Source organism: Cervus elaphus, chromosome 27 (genome assembly GCF_910594005.1).
Source record: "Cervus elaphus chromosome 27, mCerEla1.1, whole genome shotgun sequence".
NCBI classification, from domain to species: domain Eukaryota; kingdom Metazoa; phylum Chordata; class Mammalia; order Artiodactyla; family Cervidae; genus Cervus; species Cervus elaphus.
Window position 1 is genome coordinate 49,184,731 of NC_057841.1, and position 24,306 is coordinate 49,209,036.

Consider the following 24,306-nt stretch of genomic DNA (forward strand, 5'->3'; position numbering starts at 1 on the left):
TGGGTACATTTCAAAACATCGTTCCTCAAATGCCCACTACACAGGCCTGCACAGTTCTCCCAGGAACATCTGGCTATAGAGGGTGTGAGACCACTTTCTTAAGGTCTGTAGATAACCCCACACTGCACTCAGCACACAGCACTCGTTGCAAGGGGGCAGTGCCCCTCTCTTTCTCTTTTCCCAAGGGCAGATCACAATTTTCAGTGACAGAGAGGAAGAGAGGAGAAAACTTTTGTCTGGACAACCTTTTGTTAAACTGAGCTGTCGTGATGATGCTCACTCACAGCCACCAGCACTTCCCTTTCTGTAAAACCTATGGCTTGTCTTTACTTCTGCCTGACCATTCCCACTAAATAGTAAATACTGGGCCTGGGCATCACGCTTGACTGTGTCTCCAGTGCTGAGGCTCATAGCAGATGAGCAGTAAATATTTGTTGAGTACATCAATAAATTAATGAATGAATCAATGAGCCTGAGTTCAAATAAAATCTATAAATGCTGTTGAATTCCTCAATATGCAGGATCTAGAGATACTGTGGTGAACAAAACAACTCCCTGCCTACATAGACTTTGCACATGGGAAGCAGATATGTGGGATACTACACCAAAAGCACAAACAATAAAAGCAAAAATAGACAAGTGGGACTCCATCAAACTGGAAAGCTCTGCACAGCAAAGGAAATCATCAACCGAGTAAAAAGACAACCTACTGAACAGGAGAAAATATTTGCAAACCACATATCTGATAAGGGGTTAGTATACAAAATACATAGGAGCTGCTACAAAGCAATAGCAAAGAACCAAAGAACCTGATTTTTAACTGGGGAAAGGACTTGAAAAGGCATTTCTACAAAGAAGACGTACAAGTGGTCAATACCAATAATCATCATGGAAATGCAAATTAAAACCATAATACAATATCACATCATACTTCTTAGAATGGCTATTATAAAAAAAAAAAAAAAGATGACAAGCATTGGCAAGGATATAGGGAAAAGGGAACCCTCCTATACTGTTAGTGGGAATGTAAAATGGTATGGCTACTAGGGGAAATAGTATGGAGATTCCTCAAAAAATTAATAATAGAAATACAGTATAGTTCAGCAATCCCACTTCTGGATATATATCTGAAAGAATTGAAATCAGAATTTTAAAGAAATGCTTACACCCCTATTTGCATTGCAGCATCATTCAGAATAACCAGGATATGGAAACAATCTAAATGTTCACTGATAAATGGATGGATAAAGAAAAGGTATTCTATACATACAATGAAATATTATGAAGCCTTCAAAAAGAAGAAGATCTTGCCATATGTGACAACTTGGATGAATCTGGAGGACATTATCCTCAGTGAAAAAGCTGGTCGCTGAAGGACAAATACTGCATGATTCTACTTGCATGAAGTAACTAAAATAGTCACTCTTATAGAAACAGAGAAGAATGATAGATACCAGGGGCTCAGGGAAGGAGTAATGAAGGGTTGTTATAAAGTTTCAGTTATATAAGATGAGTAAGTTCTAGAGATTTGCTATAAAACTTAGTGCTCACAGTTGACAATACTGGGCTGCACACTTAAAATTTTGTTAAGAGGGTATGTCTCATGTTAAGTATTCTTATCACAACCAAAAAAAACAAACAAACTCAGACATATAATGCCATGTCAGGGAGTGCTAAGTGCTACAAAGAAAAATGAAGTAACAGGCTACAAGGATAATATAGTGTTCAACACAGGAAATAAAGACAATCCTGTATAATAACTAGAAATGGTGTATAGCTTTTAAATTTTGTGTATCACTATATTGTATATCTGTAACATATAATATTGTATACCAACTATACTTCAATCAAAAAAAATTTTTTTTCAAAAAGAAAAATGAAGCAGGGATCAAAAAGTGAGTGCTTCAGATGAGTTGATCCGGGAAGGCTTCCCTGAAGAGGGAAACCGTACACAAAGAACTGAAATTATGCAGGAGTGAGCCACACAAATATCTAGGAAAGGAGTATTCCAGAGAGAAAAGTGAGCGCAAAGGCCCTGGGGCAGGAACCTGCCCTGCAGCTTTAGGCGGCCAGAAGGAACTCTTCCTCTCATCCTGACGTCTTCCTTCCGGCTTTCCCAAACCTCCCACAGCAGCTCTTGCCTCTTGAGCTCACGTGGCATCGAAGGAGAGGGGCCATTACACAGGGGCACCCTCACCTACCCTGCCCCCTCCCTCGCTCCCTGTCACCCACAGGTCCCCAGCATAGCATCCTGCTTGGCCAATGCCTCAAACGCCTCCTGGAAGCACAACCCTGGTGACACTGCAGGCTGGGGCCCCACGTTCAACTCTGACCAGTGTCCAGGCCCCATTCTCTGCACCTCCAAAGGCCTTGTCACACACTAGACCAGGATCCGGGCCTGGACACCCAGCCTGGAATTCTGGTTCCACTCCCAACTGGCAATATGACCTCAGACAAGTCATTTAATCTCTCTGAGACTCAGCTGCTTTATCTGCAATACGGATATAATAACTTCTGCCCTGCTGATCTCAAAGGTTGTCAGAAAGATCAAATGAGATAATATGTATAAAATATTTTATAAATTGCTTTACAAATGCAGAGATCACCTTTACCTTGAAGATGAAAGGTTGATCCCAGGCACTTAACCCCTTTCTCCCAAGACATGACTATTTTCCAGAAGAGGAACAAAAAAGATGATTGTCCTGAGAATAATCTAAAAAGAAAGAGCTCCTGGGGGGCGGGGGGAAGTTCATTAGAAAAGTTGGAAGATGAAGTCAAGGAATTTTCTCAGAAAGTAGAAGCAAAAGGCAAAGAGAGAAAAGATGAGATGAAAAGCTATTCAAGGAGCAATCTAGAAGTATACAACTCTTAGAGGTACCAGAAAGAAGAGGGGAGGAAAACTGGAGGAGGAAATATAAAGAAACCCAAGAGAAAATTCAAGAGTTTGGAGTGAGCTCTGGAATAACAGGTCTCCATGAGTGTGCATCCTGAGGCCCAGGTTCTGATATTCCAGAACCGTCATGACCTGTAAAGACTCAGACAGAAGGAAACAGGTCACATCCAAAGGAAAAACTAGTACCATGTGCTCACACAGCCCTGGACACTAGAAGATGATGGAGAAGGTCTTCAGCATTCTGGGGATGAATAATCTTCACCTAAAATGCCAACGCCACCAAACCAACAATTAAGAGAATCATTTGTACACAGAAGGACTCAACCATTATCCACCAGTTTGGGGGAATTTACCTGAACATGGGCAGCAGCAAATGGAGGCGTAAATCAAGAAAGAAGCAGCTATATGGGTGAATCCAATCTACAGGACTGAGAAGGGAAGTGACAACTGTGTGTGACCTACCCAGAGAGCAGCCTATCTAGGATGGATAAAGAGGATGAAGGGAAACCCTTGGGGGAATGCCTGGTTGATGGAGAGGCAGGGGAAAAAAATAGGGCATGATAGAGACAATGTGTTCAAAAGGAAAAAGATGACTAGAAGCTCCAGGAAAAAAAAGGGGGCGGTGTACAAGAAAGGCAATGGGAGTCATTATTTTCTGATCTTCAAAGTTTAGAGTCAGTCCATAAAGAAAACCCAAGAAAGGCTTGCTATAGTTACATATAGAATGTAAATGTCATCAGCCTTAACATTCTCAAGGTAAACTCATGGATGACTAAAGCCAGATACCCTCATCTTAACAATGTACAGAACCAACAGATACTGCCAGTATTTGGTAGAACAAGAAATAGGTTATCTAAACAATCTATAGATAGAAGAACTAAAAATAGCAGGACCCCTCAACTGGGAAAAGTGGAGTGGAGGGAGTGTTTGGGCTGGCTATGGGAGTAGAATCCTCACCCACCAAAGCAGGACATCAGTGGACACTAAACGTGGCATCCGTGGCATGCACAGGACTGAGAGGTACGAGGTGACTCCCAGAAGAAACAGCCAAGAGTTGTAAGGAGCAGGGCTGGGGGAGAGGGTGTGGGCAGAAACCGTCACTTTTTATTACCATAAACTTTGGTAGCGACTTGATTTTTCCAGCCGTGTGCAGGAGATGATGACCATCCCCTCGTCCTCCTCCTTCTTTCTTCCCGTTTTCCTTCATGTCCTCTTCTGCTCCCACCTAGGTCTAATCCACCTACTCATTCATCTAACAGACACGTCCAGAGCCTGGGCAGGGTCAGGCAACAAGACTCAGAGAAGCATGGGTGCAAAGGAACGTCCCAGCCCAGAAAGCTGCCGTCCCTGCTCCCAGCCTCTCTCCTGGTCTCTGCGAGGCTCTGTCAGGGTTCCCCAGCCCAGAAGGATGGGGAAAGGGCGGCAGGAGAGACCCAGCGTGAGGTCCCAGGCATGCATGGCACTGTCTGTGTGTGAGCACAGGCATCAATTGGTTGAAAACTAAAGAGGCCCTAGAATGGCTAAGATAAAGCATAGATAATTTTTACAAGTATCAGGGACAATGTGATTTTGCAACAAATCATCATAGAGTTATTCCTCATTGTATCTGACATTGTCAGGGAATGAGGCCCTTACCATGTGGGACTTTTTCAGTTGACTGATTTTTACCATTGATTGGAGCAATTTTGTATCAGAATCATTCCCAGATGAATCACACACTGCCCTGTCTCCTCAGATGGAATGCCAGCTGACATGCATGTACCAGAAGGGCCTCTGGGCACATCCGTCCAGCCCCTTCCACTGGCAGATGGAGGTTTAACCTTTTCCCAATGACTCAGGGGCTCCACTGTGAGCACTGCTCTTGCCTCTGGGCTGGACCACAGTGAAGCCCGCAGGTGCCCAGGTGGCATCAGAACCACTAAGACCAGAGGCCAGTCTCTTGCTTTTCTGATTTCAGCTCTGGGGGAGCCCACTGACCTCAGCTTGAGGCCTCAGGAAAGGAGTCACTGGGCTTGTTGCTCCCTGAAAAACATCCTGTTTCTCCCAGCACAATGGCCCAGACTCCAGGGCCAGGGGACCATATGGAGGGCAACTGACATGAAAGAGACAGGAGGGACAAGGCCCAGAGGTCACCAGCTGGAGACCAGAGAGGGTACCCCAAAAGCAGACACACATAGAGCCAAACACACAGAGGCCGCATGACCACTAACACGAGTTCCCAACAAGGGATAGAGGGTGAGCACAGACGGCGTGGGGCGGGGATGAGGCTCCATCACACCCCACAATGTTGGCGATTTGGGCTTGAAACGAAGGGCCCAGTGGTGATGATGGTTTAATCGCTAACTCATGGCCGAGTCTCACGACCCCATGGACTGTAGCCTGCCAGGCTCCTCTGTCCATGGGATTATCCAGGCGAGAATACTGGATTGGATTGCCATTTCCTTCTCCAGGGCATCTTCCTGACCCACGGATCGAACCCGAGTCTCTTGCATTGTAGGCAGATTCTTTACAGACTGAGTTATGAGGAAATCCCCTTAAGGGCCCAAGGAACTTCTAACATGGTCCCTCTGATAGGACTATTATGGACTGTGTTATAGCTTCTTTGAAATTCCTATGCTGAAGCCCCAAACCCCAAGATCTCAGAATGTGACTCCATTTGGAGATAAGGTCTTTAAAGAGGTGGTTAAGCTAAAATGACATCACCAGGGTGGGCCCTAGGCCATTATGAGTGATGTCCTTATAAGAAGAGGAAATTAGGACCTGGGTACAGAGGGAAGACCCTGCAAGGCAGAGAGAGAAGACGGCCACGTATCAGCCAAGGAGAGAGGCCTCAGGAGAAACTAATCTGCTGGCACCTCGATCTCAGACCTTCAGCCTCCAGAGCCATGAGGAAGTTAAGTTCTGTTGTCTAAGCCCCCTGGTCGGGGGTACTGTGTGGTGGCAGCCTCAGCAAAACAATACAGGGACTCACGCAAACACACAGGAAATATATGGGGTATGGGGTGGGCTGTAACAGAAGGATGGCCCATTTACAGGGTCTCTCAGGCTTCCTGTCTGGATCCTGAGGTAGCCATGAAGAAACTGTCTGCATCTCATAATTTTTAAAATTAATTATTCACGCTTTGTGAACTCAAGTTATGCTCTCAATGCCCTGGCTTTCCAGGGAGAGACATCTTAAGGGCCTAAGATCTTGGAGTTCTGAGAAAAGATCAGGCTCTCTGCTTACACCTTTGGCTCCTGACAGGGGGCCGGGCAGCCATCTTTGTCATTAAGTCACAGCTCCTCGGCGGAGCATATCCAATGCCAACCACATCCTACTCCTCCCACCTTCCCACAGGTCCCATGGCCCTCAGACAGAGAAAAAATCTAGATCCTGGCCTGCACTGCAGGACTCACAAGGCCCAGCCCTGCCTGCCCTCCAGCGACCCGGCTCCGGTGTCCCCTCAGGCCGGTTCTCAGAGCCTGGGACACAGCGGGCCCTTCCTAGCCCAGGCCTCTGCACACACTGTCCCCCTGGTCTGGAATCCTCTTGGCCCAGTTAACTCCTTGCCCCCTCCACGGTGCGGTCTGCTCAGGGCTGGGTGGGATGGACAGAGAAGGAGCACTTCCTGGGCTTCCTCTGGAAGCTTCAGGCCCTCGGTCAGAACAGGGACCGTGAACAATGCCGCTGATCCCAGCTGGACACCTGGCCTTAACCCCAGACCCTCGGTCAGAACAGGGACCGTGAACAATGCCGCTGATCCCAGCCGGACACCTGGCCTTATCGCCGGAACTTTCCTGTACGACTAAGCTGATGGAGTCTGTGAATGTCAGCAAAGCTGCTGCTGCTGCTGCTGCTAATTCCAGAAAGGAAAAGGGTTGGGGGTGTGGGGCCAACATTCACATTTATTGAGCACCTATTACGTGTGCTGCTGTGACATGCACTCCTGGGCTATGTATCTGTGACGTCATATGGAAAAACCTGAATGAATTTTTGGCCAACACAATACTTTCACTTATGTTATTTCAGTTAGTCTTTACTGCAACCTAAAAGTAGGTAATAGTGGCCCCATGTTTATAGGAAAGGAAAGACTCAGAGAGGTTGAATAATTTGTATAAACATGCAGAGCTGCTAAGGCCCAAGTCGGCTTTAGACCCCAAGTCTGCCTGACCCCAAGGCCCATGCTCTTTCAATGACCCGCATGATCACGTGATCATGTCAAACGGCTACAGGAGCAGCGGCTCCTGCCTGTGGGCCTGATGGTGGTGCCAGGATCCTTCAGGGGCCCTTGAGTCCACATGAACGCCCAGCACTGCCTGGCCCCGATTTCTCCCACATCTGGGTGTACAGCTGCCCCTTGAATAGCACAGGGCTTGTGGGCAGCCCTCTAGGCCCACAGTTCCTCTGCATCCACAGATTCAGCCAACCTCGGGCTGAGTAGCACTGCAGAACTCACTCTTGACAAACATCTGCATCTAAGTGGAACTGTGCAGTTCAAACCGGCATTGTTCAAGGGTCAATAGTGACAGTTTTCAAGTCAACATGCATCCTGTCATGATTAACAGGACACAGATTCCTCTCAATTCCTGGCAGTCCTGTGAGGGAGTGAGGGAGTGTCCAGCATGTGATGTGTCTTCCCTCGCACAGGTTGTAAAAGAGCCACAGTGATACACTGGGCTGGGGAGGGGCGGGCACAGTTCTCCTGCTATTTGGGTGCTGGTTTATGCGGACTTTCTAGAAGGATGCATGAAGATACACGGGTGGCCTCTGAGGAGGAGAGTGAGGGAGGGGAGGTCTGTGGAAAGGGGGCTTCTCACTTTATACCCTTTTGCACCACTTGAAAGCTGTATACTTTAAATAATAATTTTAAAAATGAATGAATATAAAATGTTTAAAAGGCAATAGCAAGAGGGCAATGCTTAAGCCACAAAGTACTGAATTTCAGGACACACACTCCTGTGCCCTCTTCAATTTCTATATAAGAGAGCTCCGTGATGATAATTGTGGAGGCTGGTAATTGAGCCGGGGACTGGAACACGCAGTCACCAGAGGTGACCTTGCAAACTTGACACTTTTCGTAAAACACAAACAGTCATCCCTACGTCCAGCCCTCCAGGGCTCTCCAAACGCCAGAGGCCCTGGGGAAGCAGGCCTAATTCTTGCTCTGTCATGAGCCACCAAGTGTCCTACTTCCTTGGGCCATGCCCCCACCCAAGCCCCTGCCCTGCCCGCCTCCCACGTGTACCGCCCAGCACCCACCACCCACCCAGCCACACTCACATGGAGAGCACCTTCACTTCCAAGATCTCGTGCCTCAGCTCCAGGCATCTTGTGGAGTTATACTCAAAAGGGCCCTCGTAAAATTCAAAGTACCTGGGAACCAACAGGGACAGAGGTTACTGCGCAGAGAAGCGGGCAGACTCCCAGGATCCTATTGGGGCTCTCAATGGCGGGAGTGGGGGGCAGAGGGGTGGTGTCCCGTCAAAATAATAGAGAAAACCAGCCCTCCCCAGCAGATGACCTGATGGGGGTCTGCCTCCAGGCCCGCTGGTTTAATCACTGGTTGGCTGATTACTCTCGGCACCCCTACTACCCCGGGAATATAAGCATTTAGGCCATGAACCCGTTTCAGTACATCATGACATTTTGAAGCGGGCTTGGTTCCACATGGTGACTTTGAAGGAGAAAGAGGATGCTCTGGATACATCCTCATTCGCACTCCTCCTGGGACCAGTCGTTGACGGAGGTGGCCCTGGAGTCGGTCAGCGAGGCTACAGGCCTTCAGCCGGGCCTGCCCTCTCCTGCCCCTTTCTCCTCCTCCTGGGGAAGTGTCTAGCAGTGACAGCCACAGCATGGCTGAGAAAGCACAAGCTGCTTTCCTACTGTGAAAAGAATTTCTGCTTCCACTAGCTCATTGGCGTTCATGCTCGCGCTGGGACTGGGTGAGGCTCCTTCTCCCCATTTGGCAGCTGAGAAAACTGAGGCTGAACAGACGTTGCTCCAGGCCGTGCTGTCAGCGTGGAAGAGCCTGAGCCACCACAGTCCCTTCTGCAGCTTCACGCAGAATAACAATACCAACTTCAGCCAACACCGTTGAGCCCTTGTCACGGGCCAAGTTCAGGGCCCAGTACTCTACATGGAAGTATTCATTTTTTTTCCTTTTTAATTGAAGTAGAGTTGACTTATAGTATTGTGTTAGCTTCAGATATACAGCATGGCGATTACTAGATAATGGGTATAATTCCCTGGTTATACAGTATCTCCTTGTTCCTTATCCATTTTGTATACAGTAATTTATATCTGCTAATCCCATCAGTTCAGTTCAGTTCAGTCACTCAGTCGTGTCTGACTCTTTGCGACCCCATGAATCTCAGCACGCCGGGCCTCCCTGTCCATCACCAACTCCCGGAGTTTACTCAAACTCATGTCCATCGAGTCGATGACGCCATCCAGCCGTCTCATCCTCTGTCATCCCCTTCTCCTCCTGCCCCCAATCCCTCCCAGAATCAGGGTCTTTTCCAATGAGTCAACTCTTCGCATGAGGTGGCCAAAGTATTGGAGTTTCAGCTTCAGCATCAGTCCTCCCAATGAACACCCAGGACTGATCTCCTTTAGGATGGACTGGTTGGATCTCCTTGCAGTCCAAGGGACTCTCAAGAGTCTTCTCCAACACCACAGTTCAACAGCATCAATTTTTCGGCACCCAGCTTTCCTCACAGTCCAACTCTCACATCCATACATGACCACTGGAAATACCATAGCCTTGACTATACATACCTTTGTTGGCAAAGTAATGTCTCTGCTTTTTAATATGCTATCTAGGTTGGTCATAACTTTCCTTCCAAGGAGTGTCTTTTAATTTCATGGCTGCAATCACCATCTGCAGTGATTTTGGAGCCCCCAAAAATAAACTCTGACACTGTTTCCACTGTTTCCCCATCTATTTCCCATGAAGTGATGGGACCAGATGCCATGATCTTAGTTTTCTGAATGTTGATCTTTAAGCCAACTTTTTCACTCTCCTCTTTCACTTTCATCAAGAGACTTTTTAGTTCCTCTTTACTTTCTGCCATAAGGGTGGTGTCATCCGCATATCTGAGGTTATTGATATTTCTCCTGGCCATCTTGATTCCAGCTAATCCCATATTCCTAACTTATCTCTGCCCCCTCCCCTCTCCTCTTTGATGACCACAAGTTTGTTTAGCATGTCTGTGATTCTATTTCTACTTTGAATGCACAATCACTTGTATTACTTTTTGTTGCTGTTTAGTCACTAAGTCGTGTCCAATGCTTTCTGACCCCATGAACTGAACTGTAGCCTGCTAGGCTCCTCTGGCCATGGGATTTTCCAAGCAAAAATACTGGAGAGGGTTGCCATCTCCTCTTCCAGGAGATCTTCCCAATCCAGGGATCAAATCCATGTCTCTTGTGTCTCCTGCATTGGTGGGCAGATTCTTTACCACTGAGCCACCTAGGAAGCCCTGTATTACTTTTTAGATTCCACATATAAGTGACACCATATAGTATTAGTCTTTGTCTGACTTATTTCATTAAACATAATATCCTCTTCCAATCTGTATCACTAGCCCACCAGATAAGTGGTCATCACAAGCATCCAGAGCAGGCTCTGGGGGTTAACACACTTACCCAGAGCCATGTAGGTGGCAGGTGGCAAAGCTGGGTCACGAAGCAGTGCATACAGTCAAGATGCTCTTGTCTGCCCACTTTATAAGGACAGCTGGTGACCCCTGGAAAGGGCCCTCTGACCTCCTACAGCCACACCTGAGAATTCACACCAGCCCAGGGAACATCTGCTGACTGGGGTGGGGCGGGGAGGGGCGGGGAGGGTGACCACCAAGATAAAACACGGTAGTTCCCCGCCAGACTCGGCCACGAAGGCAGACGGGCCTCCAGGACAGAGGCCAGGTGTACCCTCTCCTCATGGCCTCTCTTTCTAGAGGTCGTTGGAAGACACCGGGGCTAATGAAGCTGTGAGGGTGGGATCCCAGGAGAACCCACCATCAAGAAATCTACAGGCTCAGCCTCAAACTTGGGGCAGAGGCCTCACTACAGCTAGCCCTGGAGAGCCAGAGGTCAGGGTGGAGCCCCAGGACTGCAGCTGGGCCCTGCAGGCCACAACCAAGGATTTAAAATAAAGTCAGTCCTTGAGCATTTCCCACAAACTTTCCCAAAACGTGGCAGCAGCTATTTCACATATATTCTCACTAACTTCTATAGACAAACTTATGTCTGTGCTGCTTTAGAAATACTGAGATATTTATCCAATTAATTGGCTTCTTTTTAAACAACTTGTATTTTAAATAATTTAAAATATAACTTCATATTTAATACTTTAAAACTATTATATTTGTAAATATTTGTTCTTTATTATTTTACTATAATTTAATTTTAAATATTATAATCATACATTTAAGACATTTTAAATATATTTTAGAATATTAAAAATATTTTACACAACAAATTGATTCCTATCCATACAAAATAAATCATCTCCCACTTTTCATGTTATAAAAGAATTTAAGCAGATTTCATAAAGTAATGCTCAAAATACTCCAGGCCAGGCTTCAACAGTATGTGAACTGTGAACTTCCAGATGTTCAAGCTGGATTTAGAAAAGTCAGAGGAACCAGAGATCAAATTGCCAACATCTGTTGGATCATCAAAAAAGAAAAAGTGTTTCAGAAAAACATCTACTTCTGCTTTATTGACTATGCCAAAGCCTTTGACTATGTGGATCACAACAAACTGTGGAAAATTCTTCAAGAATTGGGAATACCAGACCACCTGGCCTGCCTCTTGAGAAATCTGTATGCAAATCAGGAAGCAACAGTTAGAACTGGACATGGAACAACAGACTGGTTCCAAATCAGGAGAGGAGTCTCTTAAGGCTGCATATTGTCACCCTGCTTATTTAATTTATATGCAGAGTACATCATGAGAAACACTGGGTTGGATGAAGCACAAGCTGAAATCAAGATTGCCGGGAGAAATATCAATAACCTCAAATATGCAGGTGACACCACCCTTACAGCAGAAAGTGAAGGAGAACTAAAGAACCTCTTGATGAAAGTGAAAGAGGAGAGTGAAAGTGTTGGCTTAAAACTCAACATTCTGAAAACGAAGATCATGGCATCTGGTCCCACCACTTCATGGGAAATAGATGGGGAAACAGTGGAAACAGTGACAGAGTTTATTTTGGGGGGCTCCAAAATCACTACAGATGGTGACTTTAGCCATGAAATTAAAAGATGCTTGCTCCTTGAAAGAAAAGTTATGACTAACCTAGATAGCATATTAAAAAGCAGAGACATTACTTTGCCAACAAAGGTCCGTCTAGTCAAGGCTATAGTTTTTCCAGTAGTCATGTATGGATGTGAGAGTTGGACTATAAACAAAGCTAAGCGCCAAAAAATTGATGCTTTCAAACTGTGATGTTGGAGAAGACTCTTGAGAGTCCCTTGGATTGCAAGGAGACCCAACCAGTCCATCCTAAATGAAATCAGTCCTAAATATTCATTGGAAGGACTGATGCTGAAGCTGAAACTCCAATACTTTGACAACTTGATGTGAAGAACTAACTCATTTGAAAAGACCCTGATTCTGGGAAAGATTGAAGGCAGGAAGAGAAGGGGATGACAGAGCATGAGATGATTGGATGGCATCACTGACTCAATGGACATGTGTTTGAGTAAACTCTGGGAGTTGGTGATGGACAGGGAGGTCTGGCGTGCTGCAGTCCATGGGATCGCAAAGAGTCGGACAAGCCTGAGCTACTGAACTGAACTGAGGCACTGAAGATCCTAAAATATCACTCTCCTTTTTCTGTTTCCTTTATGTTTTACAACTCTTTTCATTGTCTTTCTCACTTGGCAAACTCATATTGATCCTTCAGTACCTACCTCAAATGCCCCCACTTCTGGGAAGACTTTTCTAATGCTCACTCTCAGGTTATTCTATACATTTTCTCTTAATTAGAGCAGATACCATTGTATTATAATTGTCTGTTTATATATCTATTTCCCTTTCCAAATGAGGAGTATCTGAAACATGTGAAATCTGTCTTTGTTATCTCTGCACATTTGCACTACAGAAACAAGAAAGCTAAAAACTACATTTCCTAGACTCCTTTGTAGCTAGGGTCCTCCATGTAATTTAGGTTCAACCAGTCAGTAGCTTCCCTGGAGGCTCAGAAGGTACAAAATCAGTCTGCAAAGCAGGAGACCCAGGTTTGATCCCTGGGTCAGGAAGATCCCCTGGAGAAGGGAATGGCAACTCATTCCAGTATTCTTGCCTGTGAAAATTCTTTCCATGGACATAGAAGCCTGGTGGTCTACAGTCCACGGGATTGCAAAGAGTCAGACACAACTGAGCAACTAACACTTTCACAATCAGTAGCATGAGACTGATTCAGAGCCATGTTCTAGAAGAATGTCAAGGCTCAAGGCATTGTTTCCCTGGGGCAGAATGTGGCAGAGGTGGCATGGCTCTTGGAAATTGCAGTGATGGCTGCACCTTCACGATTTTATCAGAGGCTTCCACGGTGGCCCAGTTTCACAATGCAGTTTGCAGAGACATTCTTGGAAGCTGGCCTGGAGTCTTTCTTCAGCTTTCCTGGTGATTCTGTGCTAGCCTTAGCCTTAATCAATCCCTTTCTGCTTTAACTAAAATGGTCTCTGTTATCTGCAACTAAGAACAAAGTGTCAGCCTGGGGCTAAAAAAACGTCCATGACCTTGTCTCTAACTTAGGTCATTTTTCCATCACACAACAGTAAGTGAGGTCTGGTGTCTTATCACAAAGATCGTCACTTGCAACCACAGCCAGTGACACCAAGCCCTTGGGAGTCCACTGGGTCATCTGAAGCCATGATCTCAGGCTGCTACTAAGAAAAGTTCCAGATTCTGATGATGTAGAAGATAATTAAGAGGGCACTTATGCTAGGGTTCTCAGGAGTTGGGACACTTGCAGACACACCCAGGATATGCCTCTAAACCAGCCGTGTGGCCTTGAGTAAATCACTTTGTCTCTCTGAGCCTCTTTTTTCTCCTCCTAAATAATTTGAATGAGGTGGTATCTGAAGTCCCATTCAGTACTAAAAAGCGATCCCAAAGTTTCCTCAGTGTTTCCCACTTAACTAACCAAGCCAGAACAATTTTATGAATGATCCATAAACAAGAGAATGTTTACCAGCTTCCCTGGTGGCTCAGAGAGTAAAGAATCTGCCTGCAATGTGGGAGACCTGGGTTTGATCCCTGAGTGGGGAAGATCCCCTGGAGGAGGGCATGGCACCCATGCCAGGATTCTGCCTGGAGAATCCCCATGGACAGAGGACCCTGGCGGGCTGTAGTCCATGGGGTCACAAAGAGTCGGACACGGCTGAAGGACTAAGCACAGCAAACAAGAGAAACTCTCGAAGAAGTTAAAACCAATCAGCACCTCCCTTTGATCAGCCAGCCCCTTCGTCACCTTCACAAGGCCATCCTCACTTTCCCTCTGCCAGCCTCCACTCAGTGTCCCTTTCTCTTGAATCCCCAATATCATCACTTGGCAGTTCAGTGATTCCAAATGGTCTCACGTGCTGTGTTTCGTGGCTATTAGATGGCAAGGGTTTTGGAATAGGTTCACATCCTTCTTTGCCCATCCCTAACCAGGGGCCCATCACTTCCATGAGCCTTAGTTTCCTCATTTGCAAAATCAGCATAAAAAACGAAGTACACCTGTGACAAGATAAGATAATGATGAGAATTTCAAAGAAAGCGTTAGTATAGCGTCTGGCACACAGTAAGTGCCCAGAAAATGTCTATTCCCCTTCTTTGCCTTTCTCCTGCCCTGAAAAGACAAGACCTGCCAGTGGATGCCCAGTGAGTCAGAGACGTGCTTACAGCCCCTCAGCTGGTGGATGACAGAGCTGAGAAAGAAATGGATAACTCAGAAGCTCCCCACCGTCTGGACTGGCTGCCATTCTCCTGCTGCTGCTATTAGGAAACCTCTCCCCCATCACCCTGAGGGTAAAGCCCATGCTGAGTTCTGCTTTGACGTAGGGATATCCCTGATCACCCATCTCGGCTGCAAACTCCATGGATTAACTGTGTTTCTGATGCTTTGAAATCTGGGGCCTTCCTGGCCCCGGAGAGACTGCGTCTCCTAGAGATAGTCAATTCCTAGATATGGTGGGAAAAAAAAAAAACAAAACAACCCTGTGAGCACACCTTTCATGTGCAAACCAAGCAGTCCAGAGCTCACACTCCGCCACCACCTCTTCCTTCTCCTTCTCCTCCTCTCACACTTAGGACCACCTTGTCCTCTGCCCTAGTCACCCACAGGCCAGCTACCAGACAACTTGGGGCAGCTCTCTGCCCCAGAGCCCACTGAAATTATTTAAACAAGCCAGTCTTAAGCCCGTGTGCCTGCCTCATCCGTTCCTTACATAGAAACCACAATAAAGGCTCTTGTCCACTTTTCCCCTTTTGCTCCTTCTGCTTCTTGGCTGATGCTGGTGCCTTCCCGTGTGACCCGACCTGGTATGGTGTGCTTCCCATTTTTCAGGATCTGTAAGTATAAAAACCTCTTCCTTCTTGACAGTCATTTCCACATCTGTGTGTCTTACCACACCTGATGATTGAAAAAAATCCTAGGCATTCTGAAAACACTGCATGTGGTACCTTAGCCAGGTAATTACAATCACTCCAGGCTGAGGTCTAAAGCCTCGTTTTTCCATCTGAAAAAAATGGATCTAATAGCCCTTGCTTCTTTCTCCAGCCTATCTGGGCTTTGCTTTTAGAAGGCTGTGCTGTTCCATCTCAGTCTCTAAAGATAAACGACTTGAGGAAATAAGACTGTAAGAAGCACCACCACACTGGGTCACTCCTCGGTTCTGCTTCTGAGAGGAGGCCCGAGGACGGCATTCTGGAGGAAGCCATAGAAATCCGTTTGGTCAGGATATTGATCATCATGCAGACATCAAAATGATGCTGAAATGTTTGTGCATGAGAAAACGATTACATGATAATACTGAGTGAAAAAAGCAAGCTACAAAACTATGATCTCCCAAAAAAAAATTATATATACATATGCGAGCACATGGGAAAGGACGTAACAAGATATTAATAGTAGGTTGCTCTAAGGACAGGATTATGATGGTTTAAAAAAAAATACTTTTCTACATTTTTATACACTTTCTGTAATGGGGTTATGACTCTTATTATTGAAAATCACTAACAAATGCCCTTTTAAGCCACGGCTCTTTCTCTAAATATCTCAAGCATTCCCTTGAGCTACTAGAAGACTGAGAGTAGCAGTTTCTCCAGCCTCCCTAACTCCATGAGCCTCTCAAGATGAGCTAGTCACTATCTCTTCTTTCAATTCTGGAAAGATGATCTCTACCCAGTTCAAAGGGGAGGAGATGCTGGCAGGACACCTCACAGGTATAAATAGTCACCGCCGGTCACATCAGGAGCCCAGCTCAGCTCAGATGCCACTTGGCTTCCGGCAGTCAAGTCCGATGCTGGCGCCAGGCTGCATCCATCCTGCCCCATCTCTGTGCCCTTGGGTAGGTGGGGGGCAGGGCTGGGCAGCACTGGCTGCCTGATCAGCAGGTGATGGCCCCTGTTAAGTGAGAAGACAAATGCAAACATGACTGCAACTGTTGAATACTGGGTCCCCTCCTCCCACACAGGCCTGGGCTCCAGCTTTGTAGGCTGAGGGGGCCTCGTTTCAGCATGCGCTGGGTCTAGGGTGCAAAGTCTGGCTCTGTCATTCCTCCTAGCCCTTCCCCATGAGCCTGCCCCACAGAGGGCTCCCCTGTCCGGGCTGAACCCCCCTCCCGATCTCCATCTGGACCATGGAATTCACTGGGGGCTACAATACTGTGAGCCCCAGCAGTGACGCTGGGAGAAGATGAAGCCCATGTCTCTCGCATACACCACTTGGTCCCCAGATACTGATGGTGTTCAAGACAACAGGAGCCCGGGGAGGTCCCTGTGTCATTCAACGGCAGCCGGAGGCAGGGGAGGCAAGAGCCCCACGGGTGTGGGTTGAGGCAAGACCGGAAGTAGGAGGTGCTGGAGGCGGAGACTGTGGAGGCTCAAAGTGAAGGAGCCGGTGCGTTCACTGAGCTGAATGCGTGTCCCCCTGAAATTCATATGCTGGAACCCTAACCCCCAAGGTGATGATATCAGGAGGTGGGGCCTTCGGGGGTCATGAGGTCATGAGGGTGGTGACCCCTGAATGGGATTTGTGCCTTTATAAAAGAGGCCCCAGAGAGTTCTTTAGCTCCTTCCACCATGTGAGGACACAAGTCCGCCACCCGGAACAGGGTCCTCACCCGACCGTGCTGGCGACCACGCAGGCTCAGATTCCCAGCCTCCAGAACTGCGGAAAGCAAATCCCTGTTGATGAGCCTCCTGGTGTGTGGTATTTCATCACAGCAGCCCGCACAGACGAAGACAGTGAGCGTATGAAGAGTGGGTCTCAGGTGAGGTAGAGAGAATGGGATCCCCTGACGTGTGAAGGAACTGCTGGACGAAGAGTAGGTGGAAGTGTTCTAGGAGGTTCCGGAAGGTAAATCAAGGAGCCCCAGCTGAGCGTGAGGGAGGGGAGGTTTGCAGTCCCAGCAAAGGACCGGCCTCCCTTAGAGGCTCCAGGAGCCCCACTGCCCACGGTCCCAGCACAGCTTCCACAGCCATCGAAGAAGCGGTTGCGGGCTATGCATGACTACATGGAGTGGGCACCTGGAGAGCCTTGTGCCTTCCCTTCTAAGAACCCCCTAAACTGATTCCCAGATGGATGCTGGTCCTCCTAACCAGACCCCAGAGCCCCTTCCTTTCCATTCTCCATTTCCTTCCATTCTCACTCCTTTCTGCGGCCTCCTGTCTTTGCTAAGGGACTAGTATTAAATTCTTGATGATGGTCCAGGAGGAAGAAGAGTGGGAGCCGTGAAGGAGAAGAGGAAGAACAGACCGCTAGAGGGAGGTACAGAGGGTCTGAGGAGCTGACTGGGGGATGAGAAAGGGGTGGGGCCAGGGTCATCTGATGTGAAAAGCCGGCCCCAAGGGGAACACCTCCTGCCTAGCTGTGCACCCACCCAGGGGACCCCGCTGGTGGCTGAGCAAAGTGGGAGTTTGACAGAGGAGGAGGCAACTGAGGCACAGAAAGGCTCATGCCAGTGGTTATTGGACCAGGAGACTCAATTCAGACACAGCCAAGGGCCACAAAGCTTGGTGGCCAGGAGAGCTCACGGAACGACACCATCCGAGGCCTCTCAGGGCCCCAACAGCCCCGCCTTCACATTCGGCCTCCTCTATCTACCACCAGAAGCCCACACCGGGTACGTGGGAGGAAAGGGAGAAGCAGTGCCATCTTACTTAGAGGGAGCCCAAGAGTTCTGCTTATTTATTTTTCACCCATTATTTAAAATAAATTAATAGAATGAGGAATCTTAAAAAAAAGTAGTTTCATTCCAAATAATCTGCTAAACTTAAGGGATATTCATAGAAAAATCTGGCAGTCAAAAAGCAAAGAACATCCAGATAGCATATCAGAACCACAGGCGGAATTTTTCCATTTTAAACTCAACCAAATAAGGAGGCAACTCCATCCAAAGACTGCTGATCACTCTGCATCCTCTCTCTCGATAATCTCATTCTCTCAACAATACTCGTGTTGATGCAGGTGACCCCAAAATTCAGACTACTTACCTAATCTCTTATTTATTTATGTATGTCCTTTTCCCCAGAAGCAAAAATTGACCCAAAAGGCTTATGCTAAGCCAGCCTGCAGTCAAATGCAGACGTGCAGACCCCACCCCTCAAAGCTGTCACCACACCTCCTCCATAAGTCCTCCGTGGAAAAGTCTTTCCCTTGGGCTAAACTTGCAACCCAGGGCTCCTCTTTGAAATCCAGGACCCCCAAGAGGAGACAGCAGGAGCACAAAGCATAGAGGCTGGGGGTGAAGGAGAGTACAGAAGGTCAAAAGTGGGAAAGAGATAGGAGAGGAGGGGATGAGAGACCCTAATGATTGTCTTTTCTTGCCTATAGTGCTCCTGATAGTGCTGGGAGAAAACGTGCATGTCAGTTACCTACTTAGATCAATACGGTCATTTTAGTCTAGTCTAACAGCCAGGAGCTGAGACGACTTGGCAAGGACAGCCAAGGAGACCCAACCTAACTCAACCTTGGATGTCTATCCACAGCCCGGAAAGTAGAATGCCTCTGCATGGTCCACGAGTGCTGGGACTCAGAGTTACAGGGCAAGGGGTGTGTTCCAGCTCTACCACTCACCGCCACCTGGAAGTGGGGACTCAGTTCCTCATCTGTAAAATGGGGGCAATGACAGCACCCTCCCCGCCAAGGTCTGAGGGTAATGCATCAGGCGCCCAGCACTGTGCCCGGCACATAGCCAGCCCCCAGTAGCGCTCAGCCATGGCATCATCACCTGTCCGTGTCCAATCCAAGTCCCTCCCCTCCACAGAATCACCTCCGACTTGTACCCTAGACTCCTGAAGCCCTCGCCAGCTGCATCACACAATTTATTCCCTAATTATACACTGTCATGAAACAATTAGGGAACAATTCAAGACAGCATAATAAAATGCTAAATTCAATTCAGTCAAGTTCCTTCCAGCTCTGAAATATGATGATTCCACACCCCAGGCATACACGCTTGCCCGGAACGCAGACCTTGACCCAGAAAGAAAGGCTCTTTCTTTCAGAAAGAAACACACATTCACTCGGCCTGCCGTTCTGCGGAGCAAAGAGGCGACTGTGTCGCCAGTTTGGGGCCTGCCCACCACTCCTGTGCTGGAGCTTCCTTCCCCGCGGGAAGTCCCCAGCACCCCAAGTGGAAGCCCAGCAGCGCAGGGGAAATCTGTCCTCAGCTCTGCTCTAGAAGTGGTCCTTCCCTGTCTTAGCAAACCATCTCCTGCCATGTGGTCCTGGACCAGGGGGCCAAGGTTGCATGCACCCTGGGAGGAGGGGCTGCCTGTGGGCTGGGTCTGAAGTAAGAAGGTTCAGAGGGTCCTAACACTGCACGCACAGGCGGTCCAGCCCCATTTTCTGGCGTAGGAGCGTCCTCGGGATTTGGGGAAGGCCTGAGCAAGCTCAGAGGGGTTCGTGTGCACTTGCTGGGGAGTTCTCTGTGTGTGTAACGATAGAAATTGCTTCCTTCCCTCATACTCAGTTGGTAAAGAATCCACCTGCAATGCAGGAGATCCCGGTTTGATTCCTGGGTTGGGAAGATCCCCTGGGAAAGGGAAAGCATAGACCCACTCCAGTATTCAGGCCTAGAGAATTCCATGGACTGTCCAGGGGGTTGCAAAGAGTCAGACACAACTGAGCAACTTTCACTTTCACTCACCCCCCACCCCCAATCCCGATGCAGACACATCTTACAGAACGTGGAGTGAAACTGGCTATCAGGGAAAGCTTCCAGGAGGCAGTGGAGTGGGAGGTGGATCCTGGAGGAGGACAAGGACTGGGACATGGATCGGGAAACGTCTGATGGAAGCTGAGTGAAGCCTTTTGCGCTGTGACTACAGACCAGGCTGAGGTTAGCACCTCGGGGACTTCTGCCTCAGCTGCCCTCAGCCCCTAAGATTGGGTGACCTTTCCCTGTGGTGTCCCGAGGCAGTGGGCGCTGCCTGCCCACTTTGACAGGTGGGCGCCATGCCTCCCCTGCCCTCCAGATGGCCACTGGGTTTGCAAGAAGCTGGCCAGGCTGGAGAGGTCAAACCAGTGAGCTCACAGGCCAAGAGCCCTTCAACCCCCCTCCCCTCACCCATCTTCCCCTTCTCAGAATTGCCATACTCCGTAGTGGGGGGTGGGATGGAGTGGGTGGCGGGGGCAGGGGCAGCACTCAGTCAGTTATTGCAAAAGTATATCATCTGCCTTCATTGCCTTCTGTTTTTATCCACACACACAGCCCTACCTTCAGTCTCCTTTTTCCCACCCTGCCACCCAGATTCTCAGACTACCTGACTACCTGCTCCTCTCAAGAGAAAAAATTCTCTGGTCATTCTAAACTGTGAGTGAGTTTATGATTCCAAAATGTTTCCCCTCCCCAAGGATTAATTTTCAAGGATACTGCCAGAAGACGAGGTTTAATCCAAAGGAATAAATCTCTAAGGGAGAATTCAGGGACACTAACATTGAAGTCCGCATTCTTACCAACAGTCTTTACTTCGTCCTTGCTTAATTCATCCTTTATTAAATTAACATTTATTGAGCTGGTGCCATACTGGGTGCTAAAAATCCAAAGAGGGAGAAGCACAATCACTGCCTAGGTGGGGAGAAGAAACATAAACACCTAATCTGAAGATGATGAGAACTCTCTTCAAAGACCTTCCTGCTCCTTCAAGGCAGCCACTTAAATAGAAGCACTTGCTGATTACCAATTATTCCTATCTGCTCTCTACAGCAGTTCTCCTTAGATGCCTATTGGACACTTTTAGATCTAGACCTGAAATTAACAAAGCTATATGTCAATGTATATTTTGTAACTCACACACTTGCCAGCTGGACTTCCCCCAGCTCCTGTCCAAAGTAGAGACCTGGCCACAGCCTTTATGAGCACCATCTGGCCTGGATTTCCTTTGTGGTCCTGCTTGGAGTGTTCCAGACCGATCATTTGGACCTTCTTCTTCTCCTTGTGGCTCCTGGTTGAGTAACTTATGAGTCATTGCTTTTTTTTGCCCCTCTTTATCCTTTGTTATAAATGGTAACTCCTGACCTCCCTTCCAATGGGTGTTAATAATAAATGACTTCCGGTGTACCACACTTCAACCCTGCACACAGCTACAGATAGCAAAATATGGCATGCGCTGAATTATTCAGTAGGCAAATAATACCACAAAGCTCATCCCGTATTTCAGGCACGGACAATTGTCTGCTGGGATGATGCACTTTCACTCGGCAGAGTCCTTTCCCAGTGTCATCAGGTCCTCCCCCAAGTCCTGCACATCTGCTGTGAGGAGCTGTCCCGTCCATTTTAAAGAAGGCAGAAGCTGCTCCCACACCAAAGAAAAGAATCTCCAACACACGAGTCGGTTCTAATTACATGAACCATTATATTCTGCACGTGGGAAAGACATACTGTGTTTTCTCACCTATGTGGGGAGTTTAGGGGTCAATCAGAAATTGGGATCTGAGTTGGCAGTGCCCAAGAAGAACTTGGAATGTGTGGTCATCACATTTATTCAGGGGCTCAGGGGGCTCTCGGTCAAACGGCGGCTCTCCGGAAGGAAACCCACTCAGCTGGTGACGATGTTGAATAAAGGGCACCTGATGGAAGTGGCGGTGTCTCTGAACCCAAGGGACCCTGGGAGACAGGGAGGGGGAGGCTGACCTGCGCTGCTGAGAGAGGGAGAGAGGATCAAGGGCAAGGGAGATGAGAGGGAGGAGGAGAGAGAGGCAGGACGCAGGGACTGAGAAAGAAAAGTGGACCCGGAGAGGGTGGCAGGAAGAAAGGACGAGGAAAAACTAGGTGGAGTGAGAAAGGCAGAGAAATTAGAGACAAAATTGCAGGGAAAGGACAGAGAGACAAAAGCTGCTGGCAGTAGGAAAAATCAGAAACAGAATCCGTGCAGTGGTCTCAGTCCCAGCCCAGGACATTTGCCCAGAACAGCCTCCCAGGGGCTGTCCCGTCTTACTCAGCTGATTGGGATTTTCTAGCCAAACCCTCTCTGTGAACCCTTCAGGGAGTCCTTCCCAGGGAGACAGACACCTGCAGACTTACCTAGACACCCCGGGGCATCTGGTTGGGTGGGTCACACAGCAGAAGGGCCAATGTTGGAAGCTCAGCATATGGAACAGACAAGTCTGGACTTGTCACTCTCGCTGGGTGACAATTCCAGGTGCCAAGTGGCAGGCCAGGGCTCCCACCACAGATATATGAAAAGAACTAGGCTCCAAAAGCGAAGGCAATGGCACCCCACTCCAGTACTCTTGCCTGGAAAATCCCATGGACGGAGGAGCCTGGTAGGCTGCAGTCCATGGGGTCGAGAAGAGTCGGACACGACTGAGAGACTTCACTTTCACTTTTCACTTTCATGCATTGGAGAAGGAAATGGCAACCCACTCCAGTGTTCTTGCCTGGGGAATCCCAGGGACAGAGGAGCCTGGTGGGCTGCCGTCTCTGGGGTCGTACAGAGTCGGACACGACTGAAGCAACTTAGCAGCGGCAGCATCAGGCTCCTAAAGAGTCAGAGTAAGACCCTGATCCTAGGCCATGGCCCTTGGCTGCCCCACACCCCGAGGCCTGTCTGTTCACCTCCCCCGTCGGCATCTGACATTGGAGCCACATCCTCCCTTTTTCAAAGCATTGGATAAAATCATGCATATTGAAGCCCCTGAAAAACATACTACTTCTCTTCTGCAGGGTCAATTTGATGTTTTAGTGTTGATATTAACAGCAACAAAAACCCAGGCCTCTTTCCCAGGGAAATTAATCTATAGTTAGCCTGCACTTGGAAAGGCAAAAATTAAGAAACCAAACAACTTAGCCCCGAGAAACCCTTAGTGGGCAGGTTGCAGCCACACCCACCTTCAAGCAGAGAGAACATCCCACCTTGTCTGAAAAAATTCCCCAAAATGACCACCCCCACCGCACCCCACCCCCACCCCACAATGAGCGGGTTCCAACTGCGAATACTCCGTTTTCTTTCGTTCTACAAACAGTTCCTTCTCCTGGATATACAGAATGCCCCTCATTCCTGATTTAGCTCCAAACACTACAGCAGATCAAGAAGAAATAACCATGTGATGGTATAAATGTCATTTCTCAGTATCATATCTTGATGAAAATGGATCTTCCCCAACGAAGGTCAAGGACTTTCTAGGTGGCACTAGTGGTAAAAAGCCCGTCTGCCAATGCAGGAGACATAAGAGATGCGGGTTCGACCCCTGGTTTGAGAAGATCCTCTGGAGGAGGAAATGGCAACCCTCTCCAGTATTCTTGCCTGGAGAATCCCACGCACAGAACCTGGTGGGCTACAGTCCATAGGGTCGGACACGACTGAGCAAATTAGTACAGCCAAGGTCAGCCCAGCCAAGGCTGGGCAGAGGAGGGACGGCCTGCTCAGTGGATTTCAGAGGAGCAGGAAGCCAATAGTCTTTGCCCACCCCAATGCCATCCCAATACACACCTACACTCCTCTTCCAGAAGGGGTGGAATATGGCCCCCACCTCAAGTGGAGACTGGAGACCCAGACTCCCACTCCATCACCCCCCACCCTCATTCCAAAAGAGGGGGCAGTAAGTCCCTGCTGTGCTCTGGTTGGGTCCTGGCCCTCACCCTCCTATCTAAGCAGCCCAGGTCAGATCCCAGGGGGAGCTCTGGGCCATTGCACTGAGACCGCTTCTTCCCTGAGGGCAGCCTGGAGGGGCAGAGGCTGCAGGGTCGCCCCGAGAAGAGCTTCCCCC

General features: G+C 48.2%; 1 protein-coding gene across 2 annotated transcripts in view; it reads right to left on the reverse strand.

Moving 5' to 3' along the window:
• Positions 1–24,306, reverse strand: part of ST8SIA5 (ST8 alpha-N-acetyl-neuraminide alpha-2,8-sialyltransferase 5) — a 73,489-nt gene that overhangs the window by 22,393 nt on the left and 26,790 nt on the right. For both annotated transcript variants that reach the window (XM_043889244.1, XM_043889243.1), the window contains one exon: positions 8,154–8,246. In XM_043889244.1, coding sequence (XP_043745179.1) covers positions 8,154–8,246 — 93 coding nt within the window. The remainder of the gene's footprint in view (positions 1–8,153; positions 8,247–24,306) is intronic.